This window comes from Nerophis lumbriciformis, linkage group LG17 (genome assembly GCF_033978685.3).
Source record: "Nerophis lumbriciformis linkage group LG17, RoL_Nlum_v2.1, whole genome shotgun sequence".
Taxonomy (NCBI): domain Eukaryota; kingdom Metazoa; phylum Chordata; class Actinopteri; order Syngnathiformes; family Syngnathidae; genus Nerophis; species Nerophis lumbriciformis.
The window spans coordinates 45,307,085-45,334,828 of NC_084564.2; the positions used below are offsets into that span (position 1 = coordinate 45,307,085).

Sequence of the window (27,744 nt, forward strand, 5' to 3'; positions counted from 1 at the left end):
ACCACAGTCTAACTGTTCAAACTGTGTGTAATGTTGCAGTGGGCAAAAGATGAAATATGCTTGTTAAATAAAAGCTCGGCCTTGTTTGTAATGAATACCTCGGCCTACTACGCTACTGTATTTCAATGTTAAGCCATTATGGTGGTATTTGGAGAGCCAAGTGTTTTATGTGGTGGTACTCCTCTAGATTATGGATAGGTGGGAATGTGAGCGAGAATGGTTGGCTGGAGAGGGGTTGAATTGCTGACATGAAGGATTCATATTTACGGAGTTTGACCTGTATAAAAATGTTACTCTGCAGTTGAGTAATTAAACATAACTGGCTTTTTTTTTTTTTTTAATAAAGAAATAGAATATAAAACAGTTTTCCCTCCTGTTTTAATGTTGCTGTCTGCACAAGTGCATCAACTAAGTTTTTGTACGTAATGAAAACATCTCCTCTGTGATGTGGGTCAAGTCAGCATGTTCCCTTGTACAGGAATATTATTTCTGAAGTGTTCCAGCACTTTCTTCACATGTCAAAGCTCTCAGCGGAAGAAGAAGCCAAAGGGTTGATGAATTGCTGTGAGACTTAAAGACCTCAGTGGATTGAAGGATGAATTACCAGGAGACTTGAAGCTGTCCTCTCGGGGCTGCTAACTCATTAGATGGAAATAGCACACAGTGGGGTTGCTATAGGGGTACTTGACCCAATTCATCCTTTATTACTTCATAGTGACATACTGGAGTTGATATATATATATATATATATATATATATGTATATATAGTTATTATTTATTTTTTAAAACATTTTTTGAAAAGGGCTTCCAAGATAAAACTTGATTTACGTCCGGATTGCGATGATTTTTTACGATTCTGAGTCGATACACATTTTCAAAAAAGTACTCTTAAAATGACTTTATAAAGCTTTGTCAGGTAACGACTCGCTCAGATGTCAACAATGTATTTGCATGTAGTAGACAGACGTCTTTGATGAAGGAGAATGTTTAGGCGCACTTTTCTAAAATGTCTCGGGTAAGAAAGAGCTTGACATGCCAAATTTAGTTTGCAGAATTTGAAAAATAAATTTAAAAAAAGAATAGAAACATGATGTCACTCATGATCACTTCACTAAACTTCCAGCCGACTCTGAACAAGCTGAACGGGTCCAGGCCTCGAATTTGAACTTTTAAAGGTCAAGGCAATTGTTGCCTTAAAGGAGGGCTCATATTTTAGGGCACCAAGGCAAACATTATTTTCTTTCCAGGCTGGGGCTCCAAAGCATGCATGCATACATATACAGTTTTTTAAAATTCATTATTAATATAAACTTGTCAGCTTTTTGTCATTTCATGTTGCCTTTATCTCTATTTTTGTATTTTGATAGAGGGAGGTATTTTTTTTAAATTACTTATTTTTTAAGTTATGTACATGTAAATGCTGCATCGGGACAGATCCATTAAGAGTTTGAGCAGAAATATGTCATATAGGAATTAACTACACACAATAAAACATTAAAATGATCTGTCAAATGTATTTTAAAGTAATACATTTGTGACATTAAAAAAACACAAGTAATGTAAAAAAAACTTGGCTTTTACTTTTTGATATCAAAATAAAACACAAAGCAGTTTGGCTAATAAAGATAAATTCTAATAAACAAGATGTATTGTTCTCCAACGCCCCCTTGTGGTTCAGTACAACAGTTTGGCCAACAACAACAAAAACCAGCAGTGACAGCGTGTTTCCTCACCTCCTTAACTCTCAGTCACAGCAGCTGATGGACGCTTTATTGACAAAATGAAAGCAACATCGTATAGTTTTTCTCCTTTGCTGTTTACTTTTAGTGTGTCTCCAATATTGTCCACACCTGTCTCCATCTAAACTCACAACAGGAAGCGAGGGAAAATGACGGTAGCGCCCCGGAAGAGTTGGTGCTGCAAGGAATTCTGGGAATTTGTTCTGTTGTGTTGTGGTACAAATATTCTTCCGAAATGTAATTCTCATTGTTGTTTAGTGTGGTCTCACGATATGACACAGGTTTATGACAGTGTTGGCGTTGTTTATATGGCCACTCCTAGTGTGACATGTTTAGCTGTTGAGTAAGTATATTTGTAGCAGTGTTAACGTTGATGGTTGGCCGTGATTAATAAGTCAAACAACATTAGTGCGCATGCGCCTGGCTGGTGTCGCCGGAAACGCAGTAACAAATGACGGACCTGTAAGTTTTTTTTAGTGGTCAATTTTTTAGGTTGCCGTGGTCAAATCCAAGCCCTGCGGATAATGAAGTTTATCACCTGTTTCACTACATGTAACATTTTGAAAGGTAAGCAAAAATACATATTTTTTTGTCAAAAGTTTGCCTCTGTGTATTACGACATTAACTTGATTTTGTGCAACAGTTTCTCCTAGTCTGGCTTCTAGAAGAAGGTAAAATGTCCTGGAATCAGTGCTCTTCAACTCTCAAAAAGGTATTGATTGTGAATCAAGAATCAATTGTGAATTAAATAAAAACGTTAGTTGTTGCAATCACTTCCCTAATGTGGAATATTTACAGTTGGGAGCATCTATTGTTTTCAAAGAACTGTGACGTAGCCGAGCGACATATACTGAAATGGGCGTGGAAGCTCCGCCCCCAGGCGTGTTGCCTGGATACAAGCTGAGAGTCAACCTTGCTTCCTCCATCAGTGTCAAGCATCAGAGGACCGCTCACTTGTCAACCATCTGTCAGGTAGGAACTTCTTCCTGCTTTTTTCCTTGTTTTTCTCTCAGTAAATCACTTAATCGGCTAATTGTAACTGCAGTACATTCTTGGCATAATTCAAATTTAGGAAAATAAAAGTAAATTATTGTTTGTTTCATAGATGTTTTTGTTGCAATATGTTTCATATTATTATTATTGGTGGTAGTATTGTATGGTCAAATATTACTACACTTGATTGTGTATTTATAAAATGGGGTACATCACTTTAACACCCTATCACAGGGGTGCCCACACTTTTTCTGCAGGCGAGCTACTTTTCAATTGATCAAGTCGTGGGGATCTACCTCATTCATATATATCATTTATATTTACTTATTTATGAATGATATGTTTTTGTTAACATGTTAAAGGTGTTTAATGATATTGCAAGCATGTTTAACACATATAGTTAATATTGTTAATCAATTAAAGGTGTTTAATGATAATACAAGAATGTTTAATACATAGTTAATATTGTTAACAAGTTAAAGGTGTTTAAAGATAATACAAGCATGTTTAACACATATAGTTAATATTGTTAACAAGTTAAAGGTGTTTAATGATAATACAAGCATGTTTAACACATATTGTTAATAAGTTAAAGGTGTTTAAAGATAATACAAGCATGTTTAACACATATTGTTAATAAGTTAAAGGTGTTTAAAGATAATACAAGCATGTTTAACACATATTGTTAATAAGTTAAAGGTGTTTAATGATAATACAAGCATGTTTAACACATAGTTAATATTGTTAATAAGTTAAAGGTGTTTAAAGATAATACAAGCATGTTTACCACATATAGTTAATATTGTTAATAAGTTAAAGGTGTTTAAAGATAATACAAGCATGTTTAACACATATTGTTAATAAGTTAAAGGTGTTTAAAGATAATACAAGCATGTTTAACACATATTGTTAATAAGTTAAAGGTGTTTAATGATAATACAAGCATGTTTAACACATAGTTAATATTGTTAATAAGTTAAAGGTGTTTAAAGATAATACAAGCATGTTTACCACATATAGTTAATATTGTTAATAAGTTAAAGGTGTTTAAAGATAATACAAGAATGTTTAACATATAGTTAATATTGTTAACAAGTTAAAGGTGTTTAAAGATAATACAAGCATGTTTAACACATATAGTTAATATTGTTCATTATTATTTAATGATAATACAAGCATGTTTAACACATATAAATTCCTTTCTTTCATGAAGACAAGAATATAAGTTGGTGTATTACCTGATTGTGATGACTTGCATTGATAGGAATCAGACAGTAGTGATGATAACGTCCACATTTTCAAATGGAAGAGAAAAAAAGTCCTCCTTTCTGTCCAATACCACATGAAAGTGGTTGGTTTTTGGCATCTTATTTGTCCAGCTTCCGTACTCCTTTGTATGCACTTTACAAGAAATACATTGGCGGCAAACTCCGTAGCTTGCTAGCTTGTGAATGCCACCTTTCTGAGACTCTTATTTTGTTAGCGCAGGCAGGATGAAGCAGGGCTTTTATTGTGCAACTGTGCAGTCGGTCTTTGGAGTTTTGACAACAGGTACGGCGCCAGAGTCTGTTGGAATAAAGAAGTGTTTCTTGCCTTCCTGTCGGTCGTTTTTTCTTAATAATGATCTGGCAGCAGCCAGCGTCATCTCACAAGACCCTCGGGTGACGTCATAGTGAAGATTTATGATCACTCATTTTTAGGGCTATTTTTTAATGCCTGATGGACTGACACACCCTCCGCGATCGACCGGTAGCTCGCGATCGACGTAATGGGCACCCCTGCTCAGGACGGAAGTATATTTAAACACTTGTGATTTAGGGCTATATAAATAAACATTGATTGATAAACAATCATCACAGTAACCAGTGTGGCTTATTGTGCTTTTGCTATTCTATCAAATGTTTACTCAGTGGCGTCTTTCTATTGAATGTTGCTTAGTTCCTTCCTCACCATGACGCAACAGTTCCTGACCCTCTCTGAGGCCCAGAAGAAAGAACTCCATGAGACCGCACTGCGCATTGTGTCTCCAGGGAAGGGCATATTGGCTGCGGACGAGTCAGTAGGTGGGTGAAAAATCTATTTACCGTTTTTTTCAGACTTTAAGGCGCACTTAAAAACTTTTCATTTTCTCACAAATCGACATTGCGCCTTATAACCCCATGTGCCTTATATATGTATTCATTCTGCTTGTGGTACATGGTGTAATAATAAGTGTGACCAGTAGATGGCAGCCACACATAAGAGATACGTGTGGACGGCAGGTTGATGCCTGTTCAATAAAGGACACCAGCAATTGTCGGTTAGCAAGCAAGACCAAACCTTTTGATGTTTCATTGAGAATATAGAACATTACACACAGCACTCAAACATAGTTCAACATGTTTTAGTACGACTTTTGTAAGCTACTAAGCTGCACGGCTTAGTGGATTGTCGGAGCATTACGGCTACCATAGTCAAACGTACTGTGCTTCAACATACAGGTATTATTATGGTGTGTGTGTATAAGGACCCCAAAATGCCACTTATTTGGAAATATATTATCTGGCATTTTGTTTCGCAATAATATGCAAAACCAACTTTTCCTACCTACCTGTTGATACCTGCTATGTGTAATGTCAGTGCCTATTACCTTCTCTATATGTGTAGTGTCAGTGCCTATTTCCTTCTCTATATGTGTAGTGTCAGTGCCTATTTCCTTCTCTATTTGTGTAGTGTCAGTGCCTATTTCCTTCTCTATATGTGTAGTGTCAGTGCCTATTTCCTTCTCTATATGTGTAGTGTCAGTGCCTATTTCCTTCTCTATATGTGTAGTGTCAGTGTCTGTTTCCTTCTCTATATGTGTAGTGTCAGTGCCTATTTCCTTCTCTATATGTGTAGTGTCAGTGCCTATTTCCTTCTCTATATGTGTAGTGTCAGTGCCTATTTCCTTCTCTATATGTGTAGTGTCAGTGTCTGTTTCCTTCTCTATATGTGTAGTGTCAGTGCCTATTTCCTTCTCTATATGTGTAGTGTCAGTGCCTATTTCCTTCTCTATATGTGTAGTGTCAGTGCCTATTTCATTCTCTATATGTGTAGTGTCAGTGCCTATCACCTTCCCTATATGTGTAGTGTCAGTGCCTATCTCCTTCTCTATATGTGTAGTGTCAGTGCCTATTTCCTTCTCTATATGTGTAGTGTCAGTGCCTATTTCCTTCTCTATATGTGTAGTGTCAGTGCCTATCTCCTTCTCTATATGTGTAGTGTCAGTGCCTATTTCCTTCTCTATATGTGTAGTGTCAGTGCCTATTTCCTTCTCTATTTGTGTAGTGTCAGTGCCTATTTCCTTCTCTATATGTGTAGTGTCAGTGCCTATTTCCTTCTCTATATGTGTAGTGTCAGTGCCTATTTCCTTCTCTATATGTGTAGTGTCAGTGTCTGTTTCCTTCTCTATATGTGTAGTGTCAGTGCCTATTTCCTTCTCTATATGTGTAGTGTCAGTGCCTATTTCCTTCTCTATATGTGTAGTGTCAGTGCCTATTTCCTTCTCTATATGTGTAGTGTCAGTGTCTGTTTCCTTCTCTATATGTGTAGTGTCAGTGCCTATTTCCTTCTCTATATGTGTAGTGTCAGTGCCTATTTCCTTCTCTATATGTGTAGTGTCAGTGCCTATTTCATTCTCTATATGTGTAGTGTCAGTGCCTATCACCTTCCCTATATGTGTAGTGTCAGTGCCTATCTCCTTCTCTATATGTGTAGTGTCAGTGCCTATTTCCTTCTCTATATGTGTAGTGTCAGTGCCTATTTCCTTCTCTATATGTGTAGTGTCAGTGCCTATCTCCTTCTCTATATGTGTAGTGTCAGTGCCTATTTCCTTCTCTATATGTGTAGTGTCAGTGCCTATTTCCTTCTCTATATGTGTAGTGTCAGTGCCTATTTCCTTCTCTATATGTGTAGTGTCAGTGCCTGTTTCCTTCTCTATATGTGTAGTGTCATTGCCTATTTCCTTCTCTATATGTGTAGTGTCAGTGCCTATTTCCTTCTCTATATGTGTAGTGTCAGTGCCTATTTCCTTCTCTATATGTGTAGTGTCAGTGCCTGTTTCCTTCTCTATATGTGTAGTGTCATTGCCTATTTCCTTCTCTATATGTGTAGTGTCAGTGCCTATTTCCTTCTCTATATGTGTAGTGTCAGTGCCTATTTCCTTCTCTATATGTGTAGTGTCAGTGTCTGTTTCCTTCTCTATATGTGTAGTGTCAGTGCCTATTTCCTTCTCTATATGTGTAGTGTCAGTGCCTATTTCCTTCTCTATATGTGTAGTGTCAGTGCCTATTTCCTTCACTATATGTGTAGTGTCAGTGCCTATTTCCTTCTCTATATGTGTAGTGTCAGTGTCTGTTTCCTTCTCTATATGTGTAGTGTCAGTGTCTGTTTCCTTCTCTATATGTGTAGTGTCAGTGCCTATTTCCTTCTCTATATGTGTAGTGTCAGTGCCTATTTCCTTCTCTATATGTGTAGTGTCAGTGTCTGTTTCCTTCTCTATATGTGTAGTGTCAGTGCCTATTTCCTTCTCTATATGTGTAGTGTCAGTGCCTATTTCCTTCTCTATATGTGTAGTGTCAGTGCCTATTTCCTTCTCTATATGTGTAGTGTCAGTGCCTATTTCCTTCTCTATATGTGTAGTGTCAGTGCCTATTTCCTTCTCTATATGTATAGTGTCAGTGCCTATTTCCTTCTCTATATGTGTAGTGTCAGTGCCTATTTCCTTCTCTATATGTGTAGTGTCAGTGCCTATTTCCTTCTCTATATGTATAGTGTCAGTGCCTATTTCCTTCTCTATATGTGTAGTGTCAGTGCCTATTTCCTTCTCAATATGTGTAGTGTCAGTGCCTATTTCCTTCTCAATATGCTAATACGCTGAGGAAATGGTTCCAACATTAGCACGGCTAATTGCCATATATAATATATTATTATATATCATTATTTGGATGGTGTGGTCCAACTAGACATTTTAGCAGGGTCATGCCCACAATCTGTCCCGACTAAAATATTGCTGCGTAACTTTACAAATACATTTGGCTGATGGACATCAGTAAAATGTGGCATAATTACTTCATCTTGCAAGAAGAGAAACTTACAGCGTAGGACTCGCTATTTGAAGTTCCTTGGAGTAGGATTGGGATTGGGCTGTGTATCTGGCAACCTCAGTCACGGAGGGTGGGATGGACTACAGAATTGCAGTACCATTTCTGGCCACATTACTACATACTAGAGATGTGCGGTTTGCGGACACAACCGCGTAGTCCGCGGATAAACCGCGGGTCGGGCGGGTAAAAATAGATTTTAAATAGATGCGGGCGTTTGGCGGTTGAACCAATTCGGAAATATATATACATAGTTAAATGTTGTTACCCACATACGAAAAACGAGCAGCACTCTTTGAAACAGTCAATTATTCATCAGGCACCGCGTCCCAGCAACAAGTGGCGCAAGTGAGCGCTCCTTTAGCGCAGCAGGGCGCATTTTAGAGGCCAGGCGCTCTCGCATGAATCCTGGCACTGTAGATGCCATTTTATTCCTGCATAGTGCTAACAAAACAAAAAGTAAGTAGACATACGGTTGGATATGTTAAAGGAATTAGTCTACGTTACCTATAGGCTATACCAAATAAGCCCATGTCTAACCTATATTGAGTTCGGACAGCTGAATAATTGTGATGGTTACGTGTTGTTTGGGCGCACTACAATGCAAAGGAATTAAGGCAATTGCGTTGTTTATTGTGGTTTTTTTCTATTGGAGATATACTACTATGTGTGAATAATTATTTGGCCGTGATTTCAAGTGAAGCGCATCTCCGATTGGCGACAATGTAAGGATATTTAGCCTGCTTTGTTTGTCGCGACTGTCTATTTTCATTATAATTCAAGTTTGATGATAAAGTGATATTTTGTCATGGCTGCAGATCAATCAATAAAGGTTCATCTTTGTCGCGAAATTGTTCACTGTTTCACTGTGCACCCCGCCCTTGTCCCTATTTGAGCATTATAATGTTAACAAGTTAATATTCATTGAAATAAATTCAGAACATTTTTTTACCTAACGAAAATATAGGCCTAGTCTTTCTAAAACATTTTTTTAACTTCTTAAAAGCCTCGTTCTGCTTGCTGCAACTGCGCACACAAAGTGTGAGGAACGCACTCCTGATCTGAGGGCATTGGCAACAATAGTCAACACTTTCTTAATGGAAATGACAATAATATTATAATAATGATAAATAATATTATCACGCATTAATATCTCTTAGTCACGCATTGAATGTCTCTGCTGCATTGGATCAGTCTCCTTTCTTTAACAGGCAAAAGCTTTCTAACCTCACTAATGCCTTGCATCGTCTATATTAGATATATAACAACGGGCGGGTGTGGTTTTGATAAAATGTTGGTTCGGGTGGATGGCGGATGGTTGACGACTTTTGTGATGCAGTTGCGGATGAAATAATTGCCTATCCGCGCATCTCTAATACATACGGCTCCTTAAATGCGCCTTTTGTATGAAAATAGACCTGCTCATCGACAGTGCGCCTTATGGTCTGAAAAATCCGGCACTGGTCGGGATCAGTTTGTTGTGATTGTATGAGCCCTCCATGGCTTGTAGGCAGCATGGCTAAGCGTCTGGCCCAGGTAGGAGTGGAGAACACAGAAGAGAATCGCCGGCAATTCCGTCAGATTCTGTTCAGTGCGGACGAGCGAATCAACAGCTGCATCGGAGGAGTCATTGTCTTCCACGAGACTCTCTACCAGCACTCGGACAGTGGAGTCAACTTTGTGAAAATGATCCGGGACAGAGGCATCCTGGTTGGCATCAAGGTGGCACACAAGCAGCATGTGTTGGACATTGTTGTGGACAGAAACACATCTTTGTCTCTTCTTGCTTAGGTTGACAAGGGCGTTGTTCCTCTGGCAGGAACCTGTGGAGAAACCACCACCCAGGGTGAGTCATGTTGTTTGTCCCATGAAACACAATGTCCAATATAGCTCTTGTCTCAAAGTAGGTGTACTGTATCACTATAGGTCTTGTCTCAAAGTAGATGTACTGTATCATTATAGGTCTTGTCTCAAAGTAGGTGTACTGTATCAATATAGCTCTTGTCTCAAAGTAGATGTACTGTATCAATATAGGTCTTGTCTCAAAGTAGGTGTACTGTATCAATATAGGTCTTGTCTCAAAGTAGATGTACTGTATCAATATAGGTCTTGTCTCAAAGTAGATGTACTGTATCAATATAGGTATTGTCTCAAAGTAGATGTACTGTATTAATATAGCTCTTGTCTCAAAGTAGATGTACTGTATCAATATAGGTCTTGTCTCAAAGTAGATGTACTGTATCAATATAGGTCTTGTCTCAAAGTAGGTATACTGTATCAATATAGGTCTTGTCTCAAAGTAGATGTACTGTATCAATATAGGTCTTGTCTCAAAGTAGATGTACTGTATCATTATAGGTCTTGTCTCAAAGTAGATGTACTGTATCAATATAGGTCTTGTCTGATAGTAGGTGTACTGTATCAATATAGGTCTTGTCTCAAAGTAGATGTACTGTATCAATATAGCTCTTGTCTCAAAGTAGGTGTACTGTATCAATATAGGTCTTGTCTCAAAGTAGATGTACTGTATCAATATAGCTCTTGTCTCAAAGTAGATGTACTGTATCAATATAGCTCTTGTCTCAAAGTTGATGTACTGTATCAATATAGGTCTTGTCTCAAAGTAGATGTACTGTATCAATATAGGTCTTGTCTCAAAGTAGGTGTGCTGTATCAATATAGCTCTTGTCTCAAAGTAGATGTACTGTATTAATATAGCTCTTGTCTCAAAGTAGATGTACTGTATCAATATAGGTCTTGTCTCAAAGTAGGTGTACTGTATCAATATAGGTCTTGTCTCAAAGTAGGTGTACTGTATCAATATAGGTCTTGTCTCAAAGTAGATGTACTGTATCAATATAGGTCTTGTCTCAAAGTAGATGTACTGTATCAATATAGGTCTTGTCTCAAAGTAAGTGTACTGTATCAATATAGGTCTTGTCTCAAAGTAGATGTACTGTATCAATATAGGTCTTGTCTCAAAGTAGATGTACTGTATCAATATAGGTCTTGTCTCAAAGTAGATGTACAGTATCAATATAGGTCTTGTCTCAAAGTAGATGTACTGTATCAATATAGGTCTTGTCTCAAAGTAGATGTACTGTATCAATATAGGTCTTGTCTCAAAGTAGGTGTACAGTATCAATATAGGTCTTGTCTCAAAGTAGATGTACTGTATCAATATAGGTCTTGTCTCAAATTAGATGTACTGTATCAATATAGGTCTTGTCTCAAAGTAGATGTACTGTATCAATATAGGTCTTGTCTCAAAGTAGATGTACTGTATCAATATAGGTCTTGTCTCAAAGTAGATGTACTGTATCAATATAGGTCTTGTCTCAAAGTAGATGTACTGTATCAATATAGGTCTTGTCTCAAAGTAGATGTACTGTATCAATATAGGTCTTGTCTCAAAGTAGGTGTACTGTATCAATATAGGTCTTGTCTCAAAGTAGATGTACTGTATCAATATAGGTCTTGTCTCAAAGTAGGTGTACTGTATCAATATAGGTCTTGTCTCAAAGTAGGTGTACTGTATCAATATAGGTCTTGTCTCAAAGTAGGTGTACTGTCACCACCTGTCACATCACACCCTGGCTTATTTGGAGGTTTTTGCTGTTTTCCTGTGTGCAGTGTTTTACTTCGTGTCTTGCACTCCGATTTTGGTGGCTTTTTCTCTTTTTTTGGTATTTTCCTGTAGCAGTTTCATGTCTTCCTTTGAGCGATATTCCCCGCATCTACTTTGTTTTAGCAACGTACACCATGCCAACTTTATTTATAAAGCCTTTTAAACCACAGTTGAAAAAAAGGGCTGTACACCACAAATAAATACAGGATAAAATATATAATTTAAAAACAGCCAGTTATATATATATATATATATATATATATATATATATGTGTGTGTGTGTATTTTACCTCTGTTTTTAAATTATATATATATATATATATATATATATATATATATATATATATATATATATATATATATATATATATATATATATATATGTGTGTGTATTTTACCTCTGTTTTTAAATGTTATATATATATATATGCACATAGAAAAAGCAGATACGAATTATCTTAAGAGCAATTTGTTAGATAAAAGGGCAGTTAAAAACAGTTTAAATAGTTGAAAGTTTTAGCAATCAAGACTATTTAAGTTGTTTTTATCCTTCTTTGTGGGGACATTGTTGATTGTCATGTCATGTTCGCAGGGCCGGCCCGTGGCATAGGCCGTATAGGCAAATGCTAAGGGCGCCGTCCATCAGGGGGCGCCACGCCAGTGCCACAAATGTTGGAGAAAAAAAAAAAAAAGTTGATACTATTATTTCTAAATACAAAAAATAATCCCACGTTAATTAAAATGCAAAGTAAAGCCTATTTAATAGAAATATTATTTGTTACAACATTACGCCCCCACCCCCGCACGGTGCGCCCCCTCCCTTCCCGTATCATGACTCTTTTTGGACGTCACCACATCAAAAAATCAACACAAGATGTCAAAACGGCCAAAACTGTCAGGTGCCCAGGGAAGAAAAAAGAGAAAAGAAGAGGAGTAGAAACGAGAAAAGACAGAGGTAGCAGGTAGGTAACGTTAGCCTACATGAAATTATTTGTCTGTTACAGAATGTGATAGTAACCTGGCTTTTTAGCATTAAGCTAATGTTACATGATTCGGCAATTGCTAATCAATAAATAGCTAGTTCTGTTTTAACGTCGGGTTAATATTGTGGAGGGGGCTAAATTGTTATGGAAAATAATAATGTAACGTTAGGTAATTACAGTACTCCCACCTTACATTCCTCAGGGACATTTGTATTAGATCTTTTAAGCAGGTGTTTTTTGTTTATATTGTTATTGCCTTCTGGTTAGCTAATGTTTGCCCTGCAGGTAATAGTCACTTTTCCACCCCTTTATTTATTAGGTATAGTTGTAAGTAAAAAAAAAGGTCAAAGACAAAGCTATTCGGTTTCTTGTGAGTATATACACTTCAATGCCGATGTGGGGGGGCGCCACCTAAAATCTTGCCTAGGGCGCCAGATTGGTTAGGGCCGGGCCTGCATGTTCGGATGTACTTTGTGGACGCCGTCTTTGCTCCACAGTAAGTCTTTGCTGTCGTCCAGCATTCTGTTTTTGTTTACTTTGTAGCAGTTCAGTTTTAGTTTCGTTCTGCATAGCCTTCCCTAAGCTTCAATGCCTTTTCTTACTCACTCACCTTTTTGTTTATTTTTGGTTTAAGTGTTAGATACCTTTTTACCTGCACGCTGCCTCCCGCTGTTTCCCACATCTACAAAGCAATTAGCTACCTGCTGCCACCTACTGATATGGAAGAGTATTACACGGTTACTCTGCCCAGCTCTAGACAGCACTGACACTCTAAAATGGCACATTATTTGCGGATTATAATTACTCGTTTGCAAAAAGTATTTTTAACCCAAATGGGTGAAATGACATAATCTCCCACGGCACACCAAACAATATCGTGCGGCACAGTGGTTGAAAAAGACTGTTCAAGACCAATGGAAATGTTAGAATTGCAGCACTGTTTCTTTAATAAGTTACGAGCTGCACGACACAACTGCTCACGGACAGCAAGAAAGTCACACAGAGGAGAAGTGACAAGGCTGGACAATCTATCGCACATGTGGAGAAGAAAGACAAACCAATCAATAAAATCTATATTTTTAAAAAGGTCAACTACATTAGCACTACAAAATAAGCACTGTCAGTAAAATACATTGAAAGATATCCATAACGAAGTCAAATAGAAACCTAAAAGTGTCCATAAATATGTCCAGTCCAGCATATTTGAAATGAGCACTTTTTAAAGAGGATTTCAAAGTCTGGAGAGATGGACCTGTCCTGAGGTCCTGCAAGGTCTTGGAGGGGTCCCAGAAGATTCTAAATGACCAAAGATTGTTGTCACTCCGTACTGTTTAGTCATATTTTGGAACATTTGGGTCCTTTAGGGTTTGGTCCTGGTTGGGGGATCCCTGAGACCTTAAGGGGTGAATTGGCTGAACCATGGTTCCCCTGACATTCTGAAGCCCATTTTCTAAGTACCCAAGGAAGATGTCATTCCCTTAGTATTCCTAAAGTACCGCTGTACTGCACTCTTCTCTTGTGTAGTACTTGCTTGGTCTTCAAGGACATTTCTTCCACTTTGGCAGGTCTTGATGCTCTATCAGAGCGTTGTGTCCAGTATAAAAAGGATGGCGCTGTCTTTGCAAAGTGGCGCTGTGTGATGAAGATCAGTGAGGTCAACCCCTCCCAACTGGCCGTTACACAGAACGCCAATGTTCTGGCTCGTTACTCCAGCATCTGCCAGCAGGTGACAACCAAGTGTGTGTGTGTGTGTGTGTGTGTGTGTGTGTGTGTGTGTGTGTGTGTGTGTGTGTGTGTGTGTGTGTGTGTGTGTGTGTGTGTTCTTGTATTTCTACCCTTCTTGAGACATCAACAGGGAAAAGTATCTTCCATATGAGGAGGTGTGAACAAGTTGAGACATAAATCATGGTCCCAATACGGAAAACCATTGCATCAAATAGAGAGCCAAATACTAGAGTCCGTGAACATTGCTCCAAAGTCAGGATTTTTTGTTGATGTAATGTGCATACAAAAGTAAACATTGACAGGTGCAAATGCAGCAATATATGATAAAACAAGATGACAGCTAAAGATTCATCCCCCAAAAAACCCGCCAGGTGAACAGCTGATTTTACCATTTCTGGTGCTGACGTAAGACAAGCCATATGTGAGCATAGGAATGAACAAATACACTACACTACTAAGACTATAGTGGACATTAACAGTTAGCTTCTACAGCTCAAAATGAGGGTGGTCCCAAAAACATATGAAAATAACAAGTGCGTGTAAAAATTTGAAGTGCTCCCCCTCTGGCCAACATATGAAATAACAAGTGTGTTTAAAAATTTAAAGTGCTCCCCCTCTGGCCAACATATGTAATAACAAGTGTGTGTAAGAAATTGAAATTGAAAATTAATTTTAAAAAAATAAAAAATAAATATATATTCCGTATTTTTCGGAGTATAAGTTGCTCTGGAGTCGCACCGGCCGAAAATGCATAATAAAGAAGGAAAAAAACATATATAAGTCGCACGGTAGTATAAGTCGCATTTTTGGGGGAAATGTATTTGATAAAAGCCAACAGCAAGAATAGACATTTGAAAGGCAATTTAAAATAAATGAAGAATAGTGAACAACAGGCTGAATAAGTGTACGTTATATGAGGCATAAATAAGCAACTGGTATGTTAACGTAACATATTATGGTAAGAGTCATTCAAATAACTATAACATATAGAACATGCTATACAATCTGTCACTCCTAATCGCTAAATCCCATGAAATCTTATACGTCTAGTCTCTTACGTGAATGAGATCAATAATATTATTTGATATTTTACGCTAATGTGTTCATCATTTCACACATAAGTCGCTCCTGAGTATAAGTCGCACCCCCGGCCAAACTATGAAAAAAACTGCCACTTATAGTCCGAAAAATACGGTAGAGACATACTGTAATATCCATCCATCCATCCATTTTCTACCGCTTGTCCCTTTTTGGGGTCGCAGCCTATCCCAGCTGCATTCGCGCGGTACACCCTGGACAAGTCACCACCTCATCACAGGGCCAACACAGATAGACAACATTCACACACGAGGGACCATTTAGTGTTGCCAATCAACCTATCCCCAGGTGCATGTCTTTGGAGGTGGGAGGGGCCTATCCCCAGGTGCATGTCTTTGGAGGTGGGAGGAAGCCGTGGTACCCGGAGGGAAGCCACACAGTCACAGGGAGAACATGCAAACTCCACACAGAAATATTCCGAGCGCAGGATCGAACCCAGGACCTTTTTTATATTTGCATAGTATGCATATATTATTAATGTTGTAAATACAAATAGAAAGGGTGGTCCTAAAGAGGTAGGCATTTTTGGGAGGTCTCAAGAAGGTAAGAAATACAAGAGTGTGTGTGCGTGCGCCACTTGCCAGCAAGATGACAAGTCGGTGGTAGTTTGGTGACAAGTGTTGGATGGGATGTACCTGCAGCATGGCATTGTGCCCATCATTGAGCCAGAAGTCTTACCTGATGGAGACCACGACCTGAAGCGCTGCCAGTACGTGACTGAGAAGGTATGTATCTTCTGTGACAACACTGCACATCCTTTAGATTATTCTCACAAGAGAACTTCACAAACACCTTCATAATTACACTATATGCAAAACTTTGTGACAATGCTCTCCAAAATCACAGGTTTGGCCCTACCAAATTTGGTAAAAAACAATTGATTTGTCACTCGGGATGTCATGGTATTCAAATCTCACCATGTTATCAAGATATTACAATATTATTGTGGTATATGTCCAGAGAAAAAAATGCCATATTTTCAAAATGAAGTGGCAGGAACGTTCATGATGAACACAGTAATGGAACATAATGATCATATTTAGTACCCCAAACATGTGTTTTTAAGTGCAAAATAATTGTGTGGGAACATTCACTATTTATAGTTCATTAAAAAAAAAAAAAAGAGTGTCTCTGAAGTGACAATCCATCCATCCATTTTCTACTGCTTGTCCTATTCGGGGTCGCGGGGGTGCTGGAGCCTATCTCAGCTGCATTCGGGCGGAAGGCGGGGTACACCCTGGACAAGTCACCACCTCATCACAGGGCCAACACAGATAGACAACATTCACACACTAGGGACCATTTAGTGTTGCCAATCAACCTATCCCCAGGTGCATGTCTTTGGAGGTGGGAGGGGCCTATCCCCAGGTGCATGTCTTTGGAGGTGGGAGGGGCCTATCCCCAGGTACATGTCTTTGGAGGTGGGAGGGGCCTATCCCCAGGTGCATGTCTTTGGAGGTGGGAGGGGCCTATCCCCAGGTGCATGTCTTTGGAGGTGGGAGGGGCCTATCCCCAGGTACATGTCTTTGGAGGTGGGAGGGGCCTATCCCCAGGTGCATGTCTTTGGAGGTGGGAGGGGCCTATCCCCAGGTGCATGTCTTTGGAGGTGGGAGGGGCCTATCCCCAGGTGTATGTCTCTGTAGTGATAATGTAAAACAATAATGTTCACTTCGGGGTTTTTCAACTTTTATTTGATGAGAAGCAGTGTCCTCTGCAGTGGACATGTTTTATATCACTTTGGAAGAGAAGTTAGCCCACATTTGAACTTTTAATCATCTAAAGAGCTCACAAATGAATGTTTAACCTCGCTGGTATGCAGGTGTGCAGTGTGTTGGAGACCAAGGTGCTGTGCTTTATTAAAGAGCTTCTGTCTTTGCCAGTGTGATAAGATTCCTCTTATCACACTTCTTCTGCATGCTTCCTGTACGGCACGGGTGGCCACACCTTTTTTGCAGGCCAGCTACTTTTTAAATGACCAAGTCCAGGTGATCTACCTCATATACAGTGGTGGTCAAAAGTGTACATAGACTTGTAAAGAACATCATGTCATGGCTGTCTTGACTTTACAAGTCTTATGTTTTTGTGATGTAGTGATTGGAGCACATACTTGTTGCTCACAAAAACATTCATGAAGTTTGCTTCTTTTATAAATTTATTATGGCTCTACTGAAAATGTGAGGGTGAAAAGTATACATACAGCAATGTTAATATTTGCTTACATGTCCCTTGGCAAGTTGACCTGCAATAAGGCGCTTTTGGTAGCCATCCACAAGCTTCTGTTTGACCACTTGACCACTAAATGGCTGCAGTTCAGCTAAATGTGTTGCTTTTCTGACATGGACTTGTTTCTTCAGCATTGTCCACACATTTAAGTCAGGACTATTCTACAAAAAATTCCCGGATTTCACATAATTCCCTTCTTTTTTTGCATGTTCCCCATTCAAAATGAATTGGGCATTTTTCAAACAATATCCCACTTTCTTCAACCCATTCCACCTTCAACCCATTCCACCTTCAACCCATTCCACCTTCAACCCATTCCACCTTCAACCCACACCACCTTTAACCCATACCACCTTCAACCCATTCCACCTTCAACCCATTCCACCTTCAACCCACACCACCTTTAACCCATTCCACCTTCAACCCATTCCACCTTCAACCCATTCCACCTTCAACCCATTCCACCTTCAACCCATACCACCTTTAACCCATACCACCTTCAGCCCATTCCACCTTCAGCCCATTCCACCTTCAACCCATTCCACCTTCAACCCATACCACCTTCAACCCATACCACCTTCAACCCATACCACCTCCAGCCCATTCCACCTTCAACCCATTCCACCTTCAACCCATACCACCTTCAGCCCATTCCACCTTCAACACATTCCACCTTCAACACATTCCACCTTCAACCCTTACCACCTTCAACCCTTACCACCTTCAACCCATACCACCTTCAACCCATACCACCTTCAACCCATTCCACCTTCAACCCATTCCACCTTCAACCCATACCACCTTCAACCCTTACCACCTTCAACCCATACCACCTTCAACACATTCCACCATTCTGGAAATTCAAATTACCCTTTTTACAAGTTCAAAAAAATTCCAGATTTTCCAGAAATTTGCTAATACCATTTACAACTTCAACATTCCTTGCCCGTATTAACCAAATCCAACACCAACCCATTCAGCTCATTCAGGTAATTCATGCCTCTAATCATTTTTTTAAAATCCCGCTTTTCCCAAAATTCCCAAATTTCCAGGAAGTTCCCATTGAAATGAATGGGGCATTTTTCCAAGTTGCACAATTCCCACATTTTTCAAGCTATTCAAACCATTCCAACATCAACACATTCCACTCATCATGGACATTCAAACTAACTTTCCCAAGTTCCAAAGCAAAGTTCGGTTTTCCCGGAAATTCCAACTCTTCAACATTCAAACCATTCCAACATTGAAACTTCAGCATTCACACGCAATTCCTTCAGGAATTGCCTCTTCTAGTTACAATATCTTTTTACTCCTAGTCATCCATGTTTTTGTCCAGGGTGTACCCGCGTTCCGCCCGAGTGCAGCTGCGATAGGCTGCAGCTACCCCGAGAGGGACAAGCGGTAGAAAATGGATAATCCATATTTGCTCCCACAGTCCAAAGATATCAGTGGTTGTCAATCATCACTGGGTTCATTGAACTTGTCCATTGTGGGATTGGTTCTTGGTCTCTGTTGACTGATTGGTAAGCAGCTCAGAATGGTGACTGGGATAGACTCCAACTCACTGGTGGTTAGAATGAATGAATGAATGAATGAATGATGATGTCCCAATGAGAATGTTGCTTTCAGGTCTTAAGTGCCGTCTACAAGGCCATGTCAGACCACCAGGTGTACCTAGAAGGCACTCTCCTCAAGCCCAACATGGTCACTCCCGGCCACAGCTGTCCCAGAAAGTACAGCCCGGAGGATGTCGCCATGGCAACCCTCACCTGCCTACGCCGCACTGTTCCTCCGGCGGTGGCAGGTGTGTCAGAGGCCAGGATGTGAGTTGGGAAGGAGTCTGAGTCTTGTGTTCCGTGTCAGGTGTGGCTTTCCTCTCAGGAGGTCAGAGCGAAGAGGAGGCGTCCGTCCACCTCAACGCCATCAACAACTGCCCTCTGGCCAAGCCCTGGATCCTCACCTTCTCCTTCGGCCGGGCTCTGCAGGCCTCGGCCCTGCGCGCCTGGAGGGGCCACAAAGAGAACCAGAAGGCTGCCACCGAGCAGTTCATCAAAAGGGCCCAGGTGCGTTCTCGTCTCTCTCCTACAAAGACCTTTTACAGTTGCCGCTAATAACTTCTTGCATAGCTTTTCTTACTGTCACTCTGAGAACAATGTGTCTCAAAGTTAAGATTATGGTGAAGCAAGATATATCATACTAGTTTTTTGTACTGATCTTCCAAACATGATTTAAGAAAATATTCACTCTAAAATAGTCTTCAAATGATCCCTCTTTCAATATCTGTGCTCATATATGTTGACATTCTTTGTTTACTACATGTGTTTACTACACGTGTTTACTACATGTGTTTACTACATGTGTTTACTACATGTGTTTAACAGGTCAACAGTCTGGCATGTCGAGGGAAGTACACGGGCGCCGAAAACTACCCAGATTCTACCCACGGCATCTACAGCTCCTGCTACTCTTACTGAGCACAGGTCATCACCACTCAGAGATCATCTATAGTCTTACTGAGCACAGGTCATCACCACTCAGAGATCATCTATATTCTTACTGAGCACAGGTCATCATCACTCAGAGATCATCTATAGTCTTACTGAGCACAGGTCATCATCACTCAGAGATCATCTATAGTCTTACTGAGCACAGGTCATCACCACTCAGAGATCATCTATAGTCTTACTGAGCACAGGTCATCACCACTCAGAGATCATCTATAGTCTTACTGAGCACAGGTCATCACCACTCAGAGATCATCTATAGTCTTACTGAGCACAGGTCATCACCACTCAGAGATCATCTATAGTCTTACTGAGCACAGGTCATCACCACTCAGAGATCATCTATAGTCTTACTGAGCACAGGTCATCACCACTCAGAGATCATCTATAGTCTTACTGAGCACAGGTCATCACCACTCAGAGATCATCAATATTCTTACTGAGCACAGGTCATCATCACTCAGAGATCATCTATAGTCTTACTGAGCACAGGTCATCACCACTCAGAGATCATCTATAGTCTTACTGAGCACAGGTCATCACCACTCAGAGATCATCAATATTCTTACTGAGCACAGGTCATCATCACTCAGAGATCATCTATAGTCTTACTGAGCACAGGTCATCACCACTCAGAGATCATCTATAGTCTTACTGAGCACAGGTCATCACCACTCAGAGATCATCTATAGTCTTACTGAGCACAGGTCATCACCACTCAGAGATCATCTATAGTCTTACTGAGCACAGGTCATCATCACTCAGAGATCATCTATAGTCTTACTGAGCACAGGTCATCACCACTCAGAGATCATCTATAGTCTTACTGAGCACAGGTCATCACCACTCAGAGATCATCAATATTCTTACTGAGCACAGGTCATCATCACTCAGAGATCATCTATAGTCTTACTGAGCACAGGTCATCACCACTCAGAGATCATCTATAGTCTTACTGAGCACAGGTCATCACCACTCAGAGATCATCTATAGTCTTACTGAGCACAGGTCATCACCACTCAGAGATCATCAATATTCTTACTGAGCACAGGTCATCATCACTCAGAGATCATCTATAGTCTTACTGAGCACAGGTCATCACCACTCAGAGATCATCTATAGTCTTACTGAGCACAGGTCATCACCACTCAGAGATCATCTATAGTCTTACTGAGCACAGGTCATCACCACTCAGAGATCATCTATAGTCTTACTGAGCACAGGTCATCACCACTCAGAGATCATCTATAGTCTTACTGAGCACAGGTCATCACCACTCAGAGATCATCTATAGTCTTACTGAGCACAGGTCATCACCACTCAGAGATCATCTATAGTCTTACTGAGCACAGGTCATCACCACTCAGAGATCATCTATAGTCTTACTGAGCACAGGTCATCACCACTCAGAGATCATCTATAGTCTTACTGAGCACAGGTCATCACCACTCAGAGATCATCTATAGTTCCTGCTACTCTTACTGAGCACAGGTCATCACTAAAGATGTTCGATAATATCGGGTTGTCGATATTATCGGCCGATAAATGCTTTAAAATGTAATATCGGAAATTATCGGTATTGGTTTCAAAAAGTAAAATGTATGACTTTTTAAAACGCCGCTGTACGGAGTGGTACACGGACATAGGGAGAAATACAGAGCAGTTGCGTCTCCCAGTCATACTTGCTAAGCCTCCCCATTTTCCTGGGAGACTCCCGAATTTCAGTGCCCCTCCCGAAAATCTCGCGGGGCAACCATTCTCACCAATTTCTCCCGATTTCCACCCAGACAACAATATTGGGGGCGTGCCTAAAAGGCACTGCCTTTGCGTGCCGGCCCAATCACATAATATATTTTCACACACACAAGTGAATGCAAGGCATACTTGGTCAACAGCCATACAGGTCACACTGAGGGTGGCCGTATAAACAACTTTAACACTGTTACAAATATGCGCCACACTGTGAACCCACACCAAACAAGAATGACAAACACATTTTGGGAGAACATCCGCACCATAACACAACATAAACACAACACAACAAATACCCAGAACCCCTTGCAGCTCTAACTCTTCCGGGATACTACAATATACATGATAGCATTTTGTGCCCCTGTTACATTGTAGTGATGTAGAGTGACAAATACACTGTAGTGATGTAGAGTGACAAATACACTGTAGTGATGTAGAGTGACAAATCCATTGTAGTGATGTAGAGTGACAAATACACTGTAGTGATGTAGAGTGACAAATACATTGTAGTGATGTAGAGTGACAAATACACTGTAGTGATGTAGAGTGACAAATACATTGTAGTGATGTAGAGTGACAAATACATTGTAGTGATGTAGAGTGACAAATACACTGTAGTGATGTAGAGTGACAAATACATTGTAGTGATGTAGAGTGACAAATACACTGTAGTGATGTAGAGTGACAAATACACTGTAGTGATGTAGAGTGACAAATACACTGTAGTGATGTAGAGTGACAAATACATTGTAGTGATGTAGAGTGACAAATACATTGTAGTGATGTAGAGTGACAAATACATTGTAGTGATGTAGAGTGACAAATACATTGTAGTGATGTAGAGTGACAAATACACTGTAGTGATGTAGAGTGACAAATACACTGTAGTGATGTAGAGTGACAAATACACTGTAGTGATGTAGAGTGACAAATACACTGTAGTGATGTAGAGTGACAAATACACTGTAGTGATGTAGAGTGACAAATACACTGTAGTGATGTAGAGTGACAAATACATTGTAGTGATGTAGAGTGACAAATACACTGTAGTGATGTAGAGTGACAAATACATTGTAGTGATGTAGAGTGACAAATACATTGTAGTGATGTAGAGTGACAAATACATTGTAGTGATGTAGAGTGACAAATACATTGTAGTGATGTAGAGTGACAAATACACTGTAGTGATGTAGAGTGACAAATACACTGTAGTGATGTAGAGTGACAAATACACTGTAGTGATGTAGAGTGACAAATACACTGTAGTGATGTAGAGTGACAAATACACTGTAGTGATGTAGAGTGACAAATACATTGTAGTGATGTAGAGTGACAAATACACTGTAGTGATGTAGAGTGACAAATACATTGTAGTGATGTAGAGTGACAAATACATTGTAGTGATGTAGAGTGACAAATACATTGTAGTGATGTAGAGTGACAAATACATTGTAGTGATGTAGAGTGACAAATACACTGTAGTGATGTAGAGTGACAAATACATTGTAGTGATGTAGAGTGACAAATACATTGTAGTGATGTAGAGTGACAAATACACTGTAGTGATGTAGAGTGACAAATACATTGTAGTGATGTAGAGTGACAAATACATTGTAGTGATGTAGAGTGACAAATACACTGTAGTGATGTAGAGTGACAAATACATTGTAGTGATGTAGAGTGACAAATACATTGTAGTGATGTAGAGTGACAAATACATTGTAGTGATGTAGAGTGACAAATACACTGTAGTGATGTAGAGTGACAAATACATTGTAGTGATGTAGAGTGACAAATACATTCAGCTACATGTCATGTACCTTCACTACCATCAGTAACAACTTCAGCTACATGCCATGTACCTTCACTACCATCAGTAACAACTTCAGCTACATGTCATGTACCTTCACTACCATCAGTAACAACTTCAGCTACATGTCATGTACCTTCACTACCATCAGTAACAACTTCAGCTACATGCCATGTACCTTCACTACCATCAGTAACAACTTCAGCTACATGCCATGTACCTTCACTACCATCAGTAACAACTTCAGCTACATGCCATGTACCTTCACTACCATCAGTAACAACTTCAGCTACATGCCATGTACCTTCACTACCATCAGTAACAACTTCAGCTACATGTCATGTACCTTCACTACCATCAGTAACAACTTCAGCTACATGCCATGTACCTTCACTACCATCAGTAACAACTTCACCTACATGGCATGTACCTTCACTACCATCAGTAACAACTTCAGATGCATGCCATGTACCTTCACTACCATCAGTAACAACTTCAACTACATGCCATGTACCTTCACTACCATCAGTAACAACTTCAGCTACATGGCATGTACCTTCACTACCATCAGTAACAACTCCAGCTACATGCCATGTACCTTCACTACCATCAGTAACAACTTCAGCTACATGCCATGTACCTTCACTACCATCAGTAACAACTCCAGCTACATGTCATGTACCTTCACTACCATCAGTAACAACTTCAGCTACATGCCATGTACCTTCACTACCATCAGTAACAACTTCAGCTACATGTCATGTACCTTCACTACCATCAGTAACAACTTCAGCTACATGTCATGTACCTTCACTACCATCAGTAACAACTCCAGCTACATGCCATGTACCTTCACTACCATCAGTAACAACTTCAGCTACATGCCATGTACCTTCACTACCATCAGTAACAACTTCAGCTACATGCCATGTACCTTCACTACCATCAGTAACAACTTCAGCTACTTTTTGTCAAGAGAAAGACACATGCTGGGGTTTTTTTTTACTGTTTCACTGTTCTGCACAACTTTGTTGTAGAAAGTTGTGCAGAACAGTGACATTTTATCCAATAAGTGGATGTTTTTTATTAGAGATGGCCTGCCGATATTATCGGCCGATAAATGCTTTAAAATGTAATATCGGAAATTATCGGTATTATTTTTTTTATTATCGGTATCGTTTTTTTATTATTTTCATTTTTATTTATTTATTTTTTTTATTAAATCAAGATAAAAAACACAAGATACTTACAATTAGTGACCAACCCAAAAAACCTCCCTCCCCCATTTACACTCATTGTTGTTTCTTTCTGTTATTAATATTCTGGTAGGTTCCTACATTATATATCAATATATATCAATACAGTCTGCAGGGATACAGTTAATAATAACAATATATCAATATATATCAATACAGTCTGCAGGGATACAGTTAATAATAACAATATATCAATATATATCAATACAGTCTGCAGGGATACAGTTAATAATAACAATATATCAATATATATCAATACAGTCTGCAGGGATACAGTTAATAATAACAATATATCAATATATATCAATACAGTCTGCAGGGATACAGTTAATAATAACAATATATCAATATATATCAATACAGTCTGCAGGGATACAGTTAATAATAACAATATATCAATATATATCAATACAGTCTGCAGGGATACAGTTAATAATAACAATATATCAATATATATCAATACAGTCTGCAGGGATACAGTTAATAATAACAATATATCAATATATATCAATACAGTCTGCAGGGATACAGTTAATAATAACAATATATCAATATATATCAATACAGTCTGCAGGGATACAGTTAATGATAACAATATATCAATATATATCAATACAGTCTGCAGGGATACAGTTAATAATAACAATATATCAATATATATCAATACAGTCTGCAGGGATACAGTTAATAATAACAATATATCAATATATATCAATACAGTCTGCAGGGATATAGTTAATAATAACAATATATCAATATATATCAATACAGTCTGTAAGCACACATGATGCTGCTCCACTAATAGTACTAACCTTTAACACTTCATTTGACTCATTTTCATTCATTACTAGTTTCTATGTAACTGTTTTTATATTGTTTTACTTTCTTTTTTATTCAAGAAAATGTTTTTAATTTATTTATCTTATTGTATTTTTTTTTATTTAAAAAAAAGGACCTTATCTTTACCATACCTGGTTGTCCAAATTAGGCATAATAATGTGTTCATTCCACCACTGTATATATCGCTTGACATCGGTATCGGTAATTAAGAATTGGACAATATCGGGTTATCGGCAAAAAAGCCATTATCGGACATCCTCTCTTTGCCTTTATTTGTTGCCGTGTATGTTGCATATTTGTTGTATTATAAATCTGTTGATCAATGAGGTGGTCTGGGAACGTTCATATATTCCCAATATTCAGTGTTTTATTGTTTATAGTCAATATGATAAATCCCACATTCTATATTTGATGTACATTCTGACTGTCATATAATTGAGTTAAAATACTCAAGTTCATTCTGGTTTTAAATTGGTCTTTTTACTTGTTTTTACTGAAAAGACACTCAGAATGTGCATGAAAATACAACATGTGGGATTTACAATACTGACTAAGAACAATAAAACACTGAATATTGAGAATATATGAACGTTGATGGTCATATTTATGAATGCAACAAAGATGTAACAAACACGGTGAAACATAAACGCCAGCAGACTCTGCTCACTAAATCTTCACTGACTTTGATCTCTGATTGTGTCGCAGTTAAGGTAAAAGTCCAAATAAATAGCCTGAATAATCTTAGTGTATTTGACATGCTAATTCTTTGTGATTAGTCACAGGCGTTAACTCCCTTAATTTGACAGCCCTTATTTTATGTCCCAATTTAACGTCCTTGTTCTTAGTTTGAACACTCTTCATCTAAGATGTTTTATGTAAGCATGACTTGTTACATCACACGTTCATTACGTCTACCAAGGGAGTGTTTGGTCAGTTGTAATCAACTTCTTGTACTTGTATTTTCTCACACCAGCAGATTCCTCCACTCATACAACATATGACTGACATCATTGATGCTCTTCTTGGACTTTTACAAACCACTGGACTCACTGGACCAGGACCAGGACCAGGACCAGGACCAGGACTTCCTGTTTCTCGTGCTGGAACACTGGATTTGGTTTGAAGTTTCAGGAGATCATTTGAGGACTTGATGATAATATGAATAGTTGTGTCTTACTAGTCCAGATGTCTTTGAAATAATGCTCAGTTAGCACATGAAACAACTCTTATCCTAAAGAAAGGAAGAACAAATTCCAGCTGCTATTGAAAAGATTGAAGAATTCTCTCATGTATCACAACTTTACCTTTAATGTTGTTTCCTGTCCATCAAAGTGTCAATAAAACATGATTTCCATGTCCCTTAAAGTCTGAGGTGAAATATTTACTCACTGGCCTTGTGGCCCTGAGACTGGAGGGTCTGGAGTCATACCAAAGACTAGAAACATGACCTCCCTGCTTGGCACTCAGCATCAAGGCTTGGAATTGGGGGTTAAATCACCAAAATGATTCCCGGGCGTGGCCACCACTGCTGCTCACTGCTCCCCTCACCTTCCAGGGGGTGGATCAAGGGTGATGGGTCAAATGCAGAGAATACATTTCACCACACCTAGTGTGTGTGTGTGTGTGTGTGTGTGTGTGTATGTGTGTGTGACTATCAGTGGTACTTTAACTTGAACTTTATTAACATATCAAAAAACAAATGAACTCCCAGAAAAGAAACATAGAAAATACAATTTAAAAAATGCCAAACTAAGCTACATTTATGCAATCTTATTTCTGCTTAAAATTGTTTGCCACACGTTTACTTCCAAAACTAGTCTTACACATGTCATTCATGCACTATTTTTTTATTATTTATCATGTCTTGCAGTACATTTTTATCCACGCAAACAAAACTATATTTTTATTCAATTTGATGCACACAATTTTAGAAATACAAACATTATATTTATTCTTTGCATTACCAGCCAAGGTGAAAGAAACTTACTTTAAAACCACACACAATATTAATCAATATATATATGTATATATATATATATATATATATATATATATATATATATATATATATA

The 27,744-nt window shown here is 38.8% G+C and overlaps 1 protein-coding gene across 2 annotated transcripts; it reads left to right on the forward strand.

The window, feature by feature from the left end:
* The first annotated feature begins 798 nt into the window (after nt 1-798).
* aldoca (aldolase C, fructose-bisphosphate, a) lies at nt 799-27,030 on the forward strand. 2 transcript variants are annotated; one of them, XM_072915029.1, is made up of 12 exons: nt 801-2,307; nt 2,384-2,452; nt 2,539-2,712; nt 4,672-4,796; nt 9,364-9,575; nt 9,645-9,699; nt 14,030-14,190; nt 15,929-16,012; nt 19,140-19,314; nt 19,374-19,573; nt 19,892-19,990; nt 26,649-27,030. In XM_072915029.1, the coding sequence occupies exons 4-11, from the start codon at nt 4,685-4,687 to the stop codon at nt 19,982-19,984; spliced, it is 1,092 nt and encodes a 363-aa protein (XP_072771130.1). In that variant the 5' UTR covers nt 801-2,307; nt 2,384-2,452; nt 2,539-2,712; nt 4,672-4,684; the 3' UTR covers nt 19,985-19,990; nt 26,649-27,030. The 2 variants fall into 2 exon arrangements, with proteins under 2 accessions (XP_061829192.1, XP_072771130.1); XM_061973208.1 differs by having other exon boundaries at nt 799-2,452; nt 26,646-27,030.
* The last annotated feature ends 714 nt before the right edge of the window (nt 27,031-27,744 follow it).

Coding starts and splice junctions, on each gene's coding strand:
- aldoca (XM_061973208.1), top strand. CDS start 4,685: ATGACGCAACAGTTCCTGACCCTCTCTGAGGCCCAGAAGAAAGAACTC. Junction 4,797..9,363: donor GGCTGCGGACGAGTCAGTAG/GTGGGTGAAAAA, acceptor CATGGCTTGTAG/GCAGCATGGCTAAGCGTCTG. Junction 19,574..19,891: donor AGTTCATCAAAAGGGCCCAG/GTGCGTTCTCGT, acceptor TGTGTTTAACAG/GTCAACAGTCTGGCATGTCG.